A 13818-nucleotide genomic window follows, 5' to 3' on the forward strand; every position below is an offset into this window, starting at 1 on the left:
AGCTGGAGAAACACACTACCTATCTGTGGCCAGAAAACTTGTCTGGCGTAGGGGTAATTTTGTTTACAGGCCACTAGATAGAGTTGTGATTGAAATTCAGAGAACAATATAAGGTGACTGAATATTATCATTTTTGTATAATTGAAATGATTTAAGCCACACGTGCCAGGGAATTCTCAGGAGGCATAAATGTTACCTGTTTCACATTTAACTGGTGTTTGGAATGACTACCTTGTAAGAGTGAAAGGAGCTGTGAGCTACCACACATCCCATTGCAGTACCAGTTGGGCATGAGCTACAGCCATTTACTGGCTGCCAAACTGCAATGCCAGTACAGTATGGTGCACTCAGATGCTACAGAGTTCAGCATGAGCTATGCCTACTTGGTGGCTCCCTGGCTCCCATGCCAGTCCAAAGCGAGTGTCATTTACTGTGTGACTTTATTCCACATTTCCCAGTGTAACATCACTGCGAAGGTACCTCTGCCATATAACATGATGAAGTTGCACCCTCTGCCATAAACATCAGTAAAAAGTACCCTCTGCTAAGCATCATCGGTACAAAGGACCCTCCACATCAGTAAAAACACCCTCTGCCAAACAATATCTGTGTAACACACCCTCTACCATGCAACATTAGTATGAAGCATCCTTTACCAAGCAACATTGGTACGAAGCACTCTTGGCCATGCAAAGTTGGTATGGAGCACACTCTTCCATGTGACATCGGTCTTTAGCCTGCCATGAAACAATGTTATGAAGCACCTTCAGCCATGTAACATTGATATGAAGCAGCCTTTGTCATGCAACACTGGTGCAAAGCATCCTCTGCCAAGCAACATTGGTATGAAGCCCTCACGGCCATGCAACACTGCTGTGGAGCACCCTGTGTCATACAAAATCAATATGCAGCTTGTTATGGCACTTCGTTATGAGGCACCGTGTGGTATATAACATCTATACAAAGCAAACTCCACCACACAATGTTTGTACAAAGCACATTCCACCATGTAACATTGTTACAGAGCACACTCTCCCACACAGCATTGATACGAAACACCCTCTGCCATGCAACACTGGTATGAAGTACCCTCTGCCATGAAACATCACTAAAAAGCACCCTCTGCCATATAACATTGCCACGCATTGTCACTGTGATGTACTTTCAGCCGCAAACCGTGATTATAAAGCCACTCTGCCACATAACATTGATAAGAAGCACCCTCCCCCATGGAACATGGGTAAGAAGCATCCTTGACCATACAACATTGACACAAAGCACTCTGATCAATGTAACACCCCTATGAAGCACCTTGTGCCACACAACATCAGTACAAAGCGTCCTCTGTCACATAACATTGGTACAAAACACCCTCTACCACATAGCATTAGTATTGAGCACCCTCTGCCGTGCAACACACAACATCGATGCGAAGCATCTCTGCTATGAAACATCATTACCAAGCACTCTCTGCCATGGAACATTGGTACAAAGCACTCTCGCCCACCTATTATTGGTATGGTTACCCTCAGCCGAGTAACATTGATAAAAATCAATCTCCACTGCCCAACATTGGTACAGAGTACCATCTGCCACACAACATTAGTTTGGAGCACTGTCTGCAATACAACATCGATACGAAGTACCTAATGACATAACACATTAATACAAAGTACCATCTGCTGCACAGCATTGGAACGAAGTATGTTCTGCCATGCAATGCTGTTATGAAGTACCCGGCACAATGTAAAATTTGTAGGTAGCATCACTGCAGCACCAGGCTGCTGAAGATAGTGTGATTCCATTGCATTCTGCCACTCACCACTAGATGGCAATACCATTGTTTTCTCAGTAGTGTGGGACTTTAATTAATCATAGTTCTGACAATTTGCACGAAATATTTATCAATTGTATACATAAACTTTCCTCACATATCAGTCTGTCTATTAGTGACAATCATATCCTGGCAGGTCTGATCTGAATGAAGCTGTGTGTGTGAAAACCATATGAAAATCCCTGCAGAAGTTCCTAAGATGAGCGTGAACATGCTGACAGAAACCTAGGTGGGGAACTTTAAATGATGATATGTATAGAAGAAGTAGATATGTATAGATTATGGCAATGATTATTCAGTGTGACTCAGTGGCCTTCACTTCATTCCTGTACTGGACAACACTGACTTGTTCCATCAGGATGCACAGATAGCACAAAATGTACAAACTCCAGAATGGAAAATGACAATGGGTCACACACCCACGACAATGGTGTCTTTAAGTGAGTCGAGAAACATCACTGCCACAGGGAGTGGTAAAGATGGAGCAAACTCTCTTGATTATGTATCACAGAGATGTCACCATAATAATGAAAATGAAGATAACCATCAAGACAAAAGCCACTCATATTGCTCTGTGAGTAGACACTGACAGCAGTTGCATGAAAACAACTATGAGCCAAGCTACTGAAATAATGAACACTGGCATGAGCAATGGTGACAGAGCCTTGAACCAAGAATGACAATATGTGAATCAGTCTGTTACTGACCACTGTATCAGAATCCCTACAATAGTTCCTGAGAGTAGCTTTCACATACAGACAGGAAAACACAGTGAGAAAATTTAATGTATAAAATGTATGGATGCTTTTAAATAGTTGTGCAGTTCAACACGAGATGGCAGTGACAGATGCCTCCACTTCATGTGCTGCCATCCGTGTTGTGATTAGTAGTAAAGATTAGATAGGAGAGAAGAAAATGCTGCAGCCATCCATAAGGCTATTCTTGTTATGCAAGTGTTGCATTTTTCTGTGTGATGGTTCAGTAAGTATTTTAGGGGACATCAGAAACTCATCCCAAACAATCAGAGTGCAATACTGCATAAATGTAACATTATTTCTTTGCACTGAAGCATTACAGATGCTGCAAGTGTCACCAGCATAAAATTTCAGGGGAAGTTTAAATTTAGAATGAGCAATTCACAAACAAGTTGTAATGCTCGCACTGGTATGGGGCAGCAGTCAGGCAGCCTTTCACCTATCACCACTGAATGACAAAGGAATGTGAGAGTGGACTTCAATTCATCATAATCCAGCTAATTAGCACGAAATATTTATGAATTATATACACAAGCCTTCCTTGCAAATCAATCTAACTATCAGTAAAACTGTAACAAAATTCCTACAGCTGTTCCTGAGATTAGCATGAATCTGGCCTCCACTTCATGTGCGTACTGGGCAACAAAAGTGGGCAAAGGGCTTTCTTTGATTTATGTATGCAGAAAAGAAGAGGAAGGAGAACAAGATGATGACAGATAGAAAAAGAAGATATGACTACATATTCCTGGCACAGACATTACTTTTCCTTCTATTTAACTCACAATTTACTATTTTTATTCCAGTCTGAAGAGTATGCCTCTTGTTCAGCATTTCCTTTATCTCTCTATTATAGACTGTAGTTCTGTGGCTGGGCCACAGTGAATTTCTTGCTTACTTACGCACAACAACCACCACAGGAAATGGCTGGGGAACACAAACCTGTAACACTGATATCCCCTTCAAAAACTGACTGTATGTGTTTTTGTGATGAAGTCATCTTGCTTTCAGCTGTCAGTGTTTTATTTGACAATAGCAATTGTGGCATTATGTTGTTGTCAAGTATAAGATTTTGAAATGTAGGTTTACATTATCTTGTGGCATTATGCTGTTATCAAGTACAAGATTTTGACATATAGATTTACATTATTTTTGCCTAATACGAACCCGTATGTCGAAATCTTATGCTTGAAAATGGCATAATGGTGAAATTGCTATCATGAAATAAAACACTGACAGCTGAAAGCAACATGACATCATTTAAAAAGTTCGTAGAAGCTGTGGAGCCCTGTTACGATAAGTTAATGGACTATATGTGTGTCGCATAACTCATTACAAATCTGATATCATTTTTAAAAAAGAAAAAAGAACAACAGTAAGCCAATGAGGAAAATTCATTGTACAAAATTTTGCTCTTCATGATCTGCAAAGCTGAGCCAACCTTGAAGTGGTTAGCTGAAGCAGGTTCATATAAAATTACTAAATGCTGCTCAAAAACTGAACATCATAATAATATAACTGAAATTGTATTAATCAACAAACAAACAATGAAAAATAGCAATTCATGTTCGTAATGCCTAGTAATGAATGCTTTCCCAGGTTTACTGGAAAAAAATAGTGTACGTCCTGTAAAAGTGAAAATTGATGCTCCACAAGATCAGAATTCTGGATGTGCATTCTGTATGCATGTCAGGTAATTATCAACACTCATACACTTTAACTGCAATAATATTTTTTATAATTGTGGTTTGCTAAAATCTAAAACGATAAACTGACATGACCTCACTGTTCAGGTCAGGGAGGTTGTGAGAATGAAGGATATGTTGCAGTTAAGAAAATCTTGTGTTGATGGGGACAGTATCCATGTAGTACAGACACTGAAGAAGTCAACAGAACAACATTATGTTGCACTGAATTCTCTACAATAGACCAAGTGAGATGGTGTAGTGATTTAGATACTACACTTGCACTTGGGAGGCAGTTCAAATCCCTGTCTGGGCATCTAGGTTTAGGTTTTCTGTAGTTTCCCTAAATCACTTAAGACAAAAGCAGGGATGATTCCTTTAATAAGTACATAGCCAATATTCTTCCCTCTCCTCTTGCAACCTGAGCTTGAACTCCATCTCTAATGCCCCCATCATTGTTGAGGTATTAACCCTTAATTTTACTTTCTTCCTTTTTTCTTTGCAAATGTACTATGTACTTTCTTATTTTGCCTCTGCCCATTCATCCAGTTGGATAGTTGTTTTGTAGTCATGTACAATGCTGTGCAGTGATTTCAGTGGAGTTCGTACATGATGTAGCTGCTGTCTCTAATTTGATAGGAAATGCCAGTGGCAGGGATAGGATAGATTGTGAACTGATGTACGAAACAGATCCTGCACCTGGGCCGTCTACAGGGATATGACCCACCTGACTAGGGCCAGAAGGAGAACAGTGATGGAGTGATTTTAAATTTGCTGTAAAATACTTTAACTCCATGATGATCTTTATTTGTGTTGGGAGATGGTTGTACATTTTGTTCCCATATATTTAATATCTTTGCTGTACATTTTTGTTGAATCAGGAACCAACCTTTGTAAATGTTTTGATCTTGTATTGTGGTGGTAACTATCTGCACTCTTATCCAATTTACTGATGTTTTTCTTCGCATAATGTAACAGGTCTAGTATGTGTTGGCATGAGAGGGGTAATATACACAGTTTCCTAAAGAATGGTTTACATGGTTCTTTTTGCTGTTTGAACAACATTGTTCTGATTGATTTCTTTTGGAATTTAAGCAACTTCATTGTCTCTGCACATTTATGAAAACTAACAGTAGTGAAACCAACCCAGAATTTTTTGGCACTCCATACTTAACTTTCTGGCATGTTGAGTAATACAGTCTACCATCATGAGATATTTCAGCTCTTTGCTACTTAGCACATAGCTACAACTTAAACCAACTGTGGGCTGCTCCACAGACACAACAATACAGTTTCTTGTGCAGCAGCACAGGATGAGTAAGACAAAACACCTACAACAGATATGAAACTAACTCACAGTTTATTTCCTCCTTATCTGATGGAGTTAGAACCTGTTTCAAGAAGTGATACACAGCTGTTTCAATATTGATCTGTTCTTTCTGAAACCATTCTGTACATTGGTGACTATTTTGTATTTATTCACAATGTTTAACTGTCTTGTAAATAATATTCTTTCAATTACTTTAGAAAAGCCATATGGTTGAGATACTGGTCTGTAATTTTGTTTGTTAAATGTATAGTCCTTTTTACAAAGTGGCTTCATTGTTGATTGTTTAAGCGTAAATGGGAATACACTAGAAAAGGAAGTATTCATTATATCAGCTTGTTGGGTATTTATATTTTCTGACCTATGTTTAATCACCCTCTGAGGAATGACATCAAATGAAAAAGATTTTTTTCCCCCCCATTCACTATCTCTGGATATGAGTCTGCATAAAAACACAATCTTTCCATTTATGGTAACTTTTATGTTTTTATTATTTGTTTTTCATCCGTTCTTAATTTCGTTTTGTACTGCAGTTGTCTAGTCATCATTAAATATATTATCAACATATTCACAGTCTTTAATAATTTTTCCTTCTTCATTTATGATTAGCTTACTGTTTTCCACTTTACATTTAGCCAAGTTGCCATTTACTGCCATCCAAACTGATTGTTTTTTTGCTACAATTTCTAGTAAAAAAGTCATCATTCAACTTTTTATGCAGCATATATAGGCTTCTGACAGACATTTCCATAACATCTAAGGTATGGCTGTATGTCATTATCCTTCTCCTACCTTCCCAGATTCCTAAGTGTGATTGCCAACTTTTTTATATCTGGAGTTAACCATGAATTTGATTTTTAGTTCTATGATTTTATTGTTTGTAATGGAGAAAGAAGGTAGGAATTTAAGGAGATGGGACCTGGATAAACTGAGAGAACCAGAGGTTGTAGAGAGTTTCAGGGAGAACATTAGGGAATGATTGGCAGGAATGGGAGAAAGAAATACAGTAGAAGAAGATTGGGTAGCTTTGAGGGATGAAATAGTGAAGGCAGCAGAGGATCAAATAGGTAAAAAGACGAGGGTTAGTAGAAATCCTTGGGTAACACAATATATATTGAATTTAATTGATGAAAGGAGAAAATATAAAAATGCAGTAAATGAAGCAGGCAAAAAGGAATACAAACATTTCAAAAATGAGATCGACAGGAAGTGCAAAATGGCTAAGCAGGGATGGCTAGAGGACAAATGTAATGATATAGAGGCATATCTCACAAGGGGTAAGATAGATACTGCCTACAGGAAAATTAAAGAGACTTTGGGAGAAAAGAGAACCACTTGTATGAATATCAAGAGCTCAGATGGAAACCCAGTTCTAAGCAAAGAAGACAAAGCAGAAAGGTGGAAGGAGTATATAGAGGATCTGTACAAGGGTGATGTACTTGAGGACAATATTATGGAAATGGAAGAGGATGTAGATGAAGATGAAATGGGAGATATGATACTCCATGAAGAGTTTGACAGAGCACTAAAAGACCTAAGCAGAAGAGCACTAAAAGACCTAAGCTGAAACAAGGCCCCGGGAGTAGACAACATTCCATTAGAACTACTGATAGCCTTGGGAGGGCCAGCCCTGACAAAACTCTTCCATTTAGTGAGCAAGGTGTATGAGACAGGCAAAATATCCTCAGACTTCAAGAAGTATATAATAATTCCAATTCCAAAGAAAGCAGGTGTTGACAGATGTCAAAATTACCGAACTATCAGTTGAATAAGCCATGGCTGCAAAATACTAACACGAATTCTTTACAGACGAATGGAAAAACTGGTAAAAGTCAACCTCGGGGAAGATCAGTTTGGATTCCATAGAAATGTTGGAACATGTGAGGCAATACTGACCCTATGACTCATCTTAGAAAATAGATTAAGGAAAGGCAAACCTATGTTTCTAGCATTTATAGACATAGAGAAAGCTTTTGACAATGTTGACTGGAATACTCTCTTTCAAATTCTGAAGGTGGCAGGGGTAAAATACAGGGAGTAAAATGCTATTTACAATTTGTACAGAAACCAGATGGCAATTATAAGAGCCGAGGGGCATGAAAGGGAAGGAGTGGTTGGAAAGGGAGTGAGACAGGGTTGTAGCCTATCCCCAATGTTATTCAATCTGTATATTGAGCAAGCAGTAATGGAAACAAAAGAAAATTTCAGAGTAGGAATTAAAATCCATGGAGAAGAAATAAAAATTTGAGGTTCACAGATGACATTGTAATTCTGTCAGAGACAGCAAAGGACCTAGAAGATCAGCTGAATGGAATGGACAGTGTCTCGAAAGGAGAATATAAGATGAGCATCAACAAAAGCAAAACAAGGATAGTGGAATGTAGTCGAATTATATCGGGTGATGCTGAGGGTATTAGATTAGAAAATGAGACACTTAAAGTAGTAAATGAGTTTTGCCATTTGGGAAGCAAAATAGCTGATGATGGTTGAAGTAGAGAGGATATAAAATGTAGACTGGCAGTGGCAAGGAAAGCATTTCTGAAGAAGCAAAATTTGTTAACATCAAGTATAGATTTAAGTGTCAGGAAGTCATTTCTGAAAGCATTTGTATGGAGTGTGTCCATGTATGGAAGTGAAATGTGGATGATAAATAGTTTGGACAAGAAGAGAATAGAAGCTTTCAAAATGTGGTGCTACAGGAGAATGCTTAATATTAGATGGGTAGATCACATAACTAATGAGGAGGTATTGACTTGAATTAGGGAGAAGAGAAATGTGTGGCACACCTTGACAAAAAGAAGGGATTAGTTGGTAGGAGATGTTCTGAGGTATCAAAGAGTCATCAATTTAGTATTGGAGGGCATTGTGGAGAGTAAAAATCATAGCAGGAGACCAAGAGATGAATAGAGTAAGCAGATTCGGAAGGATGTAGGTTACAATAGGTACTGGGAGATGAAGAAGCTTGCACAGGATAGAGTAGCATGGAGAGCTGCATCAAACCAGTCTCTGGACTGAAGACCACAACAAAACAACAACAACAACAATGTTGAATGCCACATCATACCAATATTTAGAATTAGAGAAACATTACTCAAATTTTTTATCTGCATTTTGCAGTGGGTCTTTGTCCCATTTAACTCTCTGCAGCATATTGTTAACAACACTTATGCTGCTATCAGTAATGAATTTTCTTTGTATATATCTGTCATTGACCACAGAATTCTACTTAATTATTATCCTTAGTTCCAAATTAACTGTCAAGTTCTTGCAGAAACCAGTCTCTGTTTCTTTAGTATCATTATAACAAGGCTGTTTATAAACACTTTGTCCATTCCTCCAAAGATAAAAAGTCAGTAGTCAGCTGCACAAGAAAACCTATACTTGGTTCACTTAAATGGTTTTGACAGTTTAAATTGTCATTTTCAGAACTTAAATAGGCTCAAATCATTAGTTAACAAATGTCAAAAATAAGAATCAGATGGCTGTGTCCTTTACTACAGAGTCAATGAAACAGACTCTGTAGCAAAGAGCATGAATGTCCGATTCTTATTGTTGACATTGGTTTGTTAACGATTTGCGCCACTTCTGAAGACAACAGTTTAAACTGTTGAAACTGGTTAGGTGAACCAAATAAAGGTTTTCTTGTGCAACTGATCACTGACTTTTTTATCTGTGATGTAATATTCTGCAGCTGCTGAACTACAGCTATCCACAAAATTATAAATGTGGTCAATTACTGTGTTAGATCTACCTAGTAATTTCAGGTACTATTGCTTCCAGGCTATATGAAGTTAAGAGATTTATCAAATGCTCCTTTTGTTTATCATTATTACTGGTTTAGAACTTATTCATTGTGCATTTTCTTCTGTGTCTCACAAGGAACTCCGTGAGTGTGAGGTCACAAGCTCAAGTAAAGCACATTTGAAAGTGTCGGTTTAACAGTTATGGCAAGAAAGATATTAGCTGCTAATGACTCACCATGTGAATCAGGAGAATATCAGGAAGGTGACATAAAATGTGGGTCCAGGAGGTTCAAAGATAAACTTTCTGTGGGATGTATTACACTTCACAAAATGGATATTGTCGACATTTCTCAAATGTTCAGAACAAATCATTAACTTGCACCATGAACACCAAATGAAAAATGGTGCACCACAGTGATCACAAAGGTTTGCAACATCAAGATCAAAGGCAAACTCCTTGTGAGCTACAAACCATGCAGGATGTTCAGTTGGATATCCACCCTTAACCCTCAAATGGAGTGGTGACTTCTTTGTATCATAAATGGTGTTGTGGGGTCCAAAAGGATACCACATTGTTTTAGCCATGAAGATTAATTTATTTTAGTTTTATCACAAGTATTTATTCATAAATTTCATATTATCATATATTACAATGCAAACATCAGTTTAACACAAAAAACTCAACATAAATCAAAATAGGAAAAAAAGTTTACATAATCCTGCATAACAGTGAACTGAAATGAAATGAAATGAAACATAAAAATTTAAACTAGTTTATTGTGTTAGAAATAACAGGAAACAGTAATAGATTGCTGTGAGATGAACATATAGAGTATGGAAAATTAGCAGCATATAATGAACATCAAATATAAATTCATACAAAGTCTTTCACAAATGGTCAGTATTCGCCCAAAATTCTCTCCACACACCACCAAATGATCAATCTGGCAAACTGGATGATTGCAGCAAGTACAGTAATGATTGATCTTTTTATTGCTGGCACAGGGACACGGAGCACATCATTTCCTCTTTGAATACAGAATGGGTCTTTATGATTTTGGGAAAGATTTCTTCAAAACTTCTGAAATTAAAATCACTCCACTCCATGATTACCACAGTGGAATTGGTGCAACAACTGTAATAGATACTTAGAACAGAAAAAACCGTCTTGGTTGCACAAGATAGGTTTATTTAATCTTCATATGATGTATTTCACCTTTTCTATGCATCATCAATTAGGGACAATTAGAAACTACTTTAAGTATAAACTGCATTAAAGGCAATAATAAATGAATAAATCAAAAACAACAAGCTGAAGACTTACATTTATTGGACTATGCAATGCAGTGCCATATTTGTGTTTCAGGAGGAGGTGAGGGGTATAAAATTTCAACTCATAAAATATTTCACTATAACTGAGCCTAGCTATAAAAACTTCTGTTAATCATAACTGAGGTGAGGTGTCAAATGCAATTAACAGTTCCCTAGAACTGAAAGGTAAGAGCCAGCTAGCTACTTTCAGTGCTTCATTGTCCCAAAACTGCAACCAACAAGAACATTCATAATGTGAAATTTAATGATTAGCAATCAAAAGTGTTTGAAATAACAGGTGGCATTATGCATAAACAGCTTTAAAATAAAGTACATTCAAGATGATAAGGATTTTTGCAAGCTCAGTGCCATATTTATTGAATACTGACCAAAAACAAAACCAAAATTGAATATCCGGATCATCTTAGAAAGAAGCCAACTGATTTTGAGAATAAGAATATCACTATGGATGAGACATGATCCACGATTCAGGCATAAATGAAACAGTAGTCAAAGACTGGATAGGTGCCCATAGCTGTGAACTAAGAATGACGAAAATCCTTGTATTAGGATGAAGAAAAGTGCTTTGGTATTGGGAAAGTCATGATATCCGAAGTATTACTGCAATGATCATCATATTTTGACATGATATCGCAGAGGACATCAATCAATGCCCAGCTGAATAACTGCTTGCATAAGGGCCATAGGTGGCTCAATACGTATTGACTTGCTCAATTTGTGAAGCTCTTTCTCTCTCTTTGTCTTGAATAACCATCTTATTTCTGTGAAATTGTAATCATTTGTTTGTCTCTAAATGTACATTAAATCTGTTGATTTCTATCCTATTTGCATAGTTCCTTTGTTGTTCTTTGTGTATTTCTTCAGGCAATAAACAGTCCAAAACAAAACAAATAATTTTCTAGTTATGCTGTATTTCATTTTATCAATTTTAACAAAATACACACAGCATGGTGGCAGAAGCAATCTGAGTGGTGGAGTTAAAGAGGAGGCTGGGGTGGGGAGAGGGAGGGATAGTAGGGTAGTGGTGGGGGATGGTAAAGTGCTGCTTATGAGAGCATAGAGAGGGATGAAGTGAGGAGAGGTTAGAGTAACTATGTGCAGTTGGGTGGTTTGTCAGAGATTTGGGGGGGGGGGGGGGGGGGGAGGAGCAGAAAAGGAGAGAAATAAAAAGACTGTGGGTGTGTTGGTGAAATAGACATTGCAGATTGATTACAATTTTTATATGGTTGTGGATCATATTTGGTAATATGTATGAGAGCTGATTTCCTATTCTTACGTGACTGAATGTCAAATACACCTACAATAAGTCCAAATATCCTCTCCAATTTTGTCTTCTTATCAGACAATAAATGTAAATGACTGTAATGTTGTGTACATACTATTTTCAGAGACGAACTGTGTGAAAGTGGTAAAACAGCAGCAAGATCAGGGAAAGACTGTACTCCAGAAGATAAATGTGGAGGACAGTTTCACAAGGTAACAATGTATAACACAGTTTATTACATTAGATTAAATGACAGATACTTTTTGTTCCAGTTGATCCATAGTGAGCAGATCCTCAAAACCACCCAATAAATATTTACAATTAAAAACAAATAAGCTGATGTAGCTTCCACATGTCCCAAGTGAAGTGATTGTCATGGATGTGGAATGACTCAAAAAATGTTAAACGTATCTGAATTTAAAATGCAATAAATACTAAATTAAAAAATCACTTTACAACACTAATTTACAAAGATCAAATCAATGCATTGAATTTGTAGAGAAGACACATTGTACTAATACTCACATTATTTGATACTATTAGTAACAAGTGCACACTAGTTGGTTCTCTCTTAAACTCATCAATGGAGTAGAAGGAATTGAGCACCAATATAGACTTTTGGGTGCTTTATTGATAGTTAAACTTTTAATGGCTGCTGGCAAGTTATTGAAAATGTGTGTTCCTGAATAATGAACCGCTGTGGACCAAAGTAAAAGACTTTAAATCTTTGTGAAGATTATTCTTATTATAATAATGAGTCCCTGAACTGAGCTGTTAGTCTGAACAATAGATATATTTTTAATGAAAAATTTTGTTAAGGAATAAAAGTATTGGGAAGCAATTGTTAATCTCCCTAGTTCTCTAAACAGACCTCTGCAGGATATTCCTGAGTTCACCCCACAAATAATTATTGTGACAATATTTTTGGACCTAAAACACTTCAGTTTGACTTGATGAGTTACCCCAAGAAATAGTATGGCATTATAAATCAAAGTAATCATAATATGCAAGCTTTTTCATTTTTATATTCCCTATGTCTGACAACATTTACATTGCAAATAGAGATTTGTATAGGACTTCTGCAGTTATGTGTTGTGTTCCTCATTGTTGAATTTATTATCAAGTTGTAATATCAAGAATTTGACTTTGTCCACTTTTATTGTCTTTTTTAGTCCTCTTACAAGTTCTGAACTGAATATAGTGCATTTTTTTCAAAGTTTAGTGACAAAAAATTAGCTAGGAACCATATGTTGATGTCCATGAAAACTTCATTAACTGATCTTTCTAAGATTACACTTGATTTGCTACACTCCTGGAAATGGAAAAAAGAACACATTGACACCGGTGTGTCAGACCCACCATACTTGCTCCGGACACTGCGAGAGGACTGTACAAGCAATGATCACACGCACGGCACAGTGGACACACCAGGAACCGCGGTGTTGGCCGTTGAATGGCGCTAGCTGCGCAGCATTTGTGCACCGCCGCCGTCAGTGTCAGCCAGTTTGCCGTGGCATACGGAGCTCCATCGCAGTCTTTAACACTGGTAGCATGCCGTGACAGCGTGGACGTGAACCGTATGTGCAGTTGACGGACTTTGAGCGAGGGCGTATAGTGGGCATGCGGGAGGCTGGGTGGACGTACCGCCGAATTGCTCAACACGTGGGGCGTGAGGTCTCCACAATACATCGATGTTGTTGCCAGTGGTCGGCGGAAGGTACACGTGCCCGTCGACCTGGGACCGGACCGCAGCGACGCACGGATGCACGCCAAGACCGTAGGATCCTACGCAGTGCCGTAGGGGACCGCACCGCCACTTCCCAGCAGATTAGGGACACTGTTGCTCCTGGGGTATCGGCGAGGACCATTCGCAACCGTCTC

At 38.0% G+C, this 13818-nt stretch overlaps 1 protein-coding gene across 2 annotated transcripts in view; it reads left to right on the forward strand.

The window, feature by feature from the left end:
• Positions 1–13818, forward strand: part of LOC126470467 (fibulin-1-like) — a 660942-nt gene that overhangs the window by 171355 nt on the left and 475769 nt on the right. For both annotated transcript variants that reach the window (XM_050098327.1, XM_050098328.1), the window contains exon 3: positions 12062–12149. In XM_050098327.1, the coding sequence (XP_049954284.1) occupies positions 12062–12149 (88 nt within the window). The remainder of the gene's footprint in view (positions 1–12061; positions 12150–13818) is intronic.

The sequence above is a fragment of the Schistocerca serialis genome, chromosome 3, assembly GCF_023864345.2.
Source record: "Schistocerca serialis cubense isolate TAMUIC-IGC-003099 chromosome 3, iqSchSeri2.2, whole genome shotgun sequence".
Lineage (NCBI taxonomy): Eukaryota > Metazoa > Arthropoda > Insecta > Orthoptera > Acrididae > Schistocerca > Schistocerca serialis.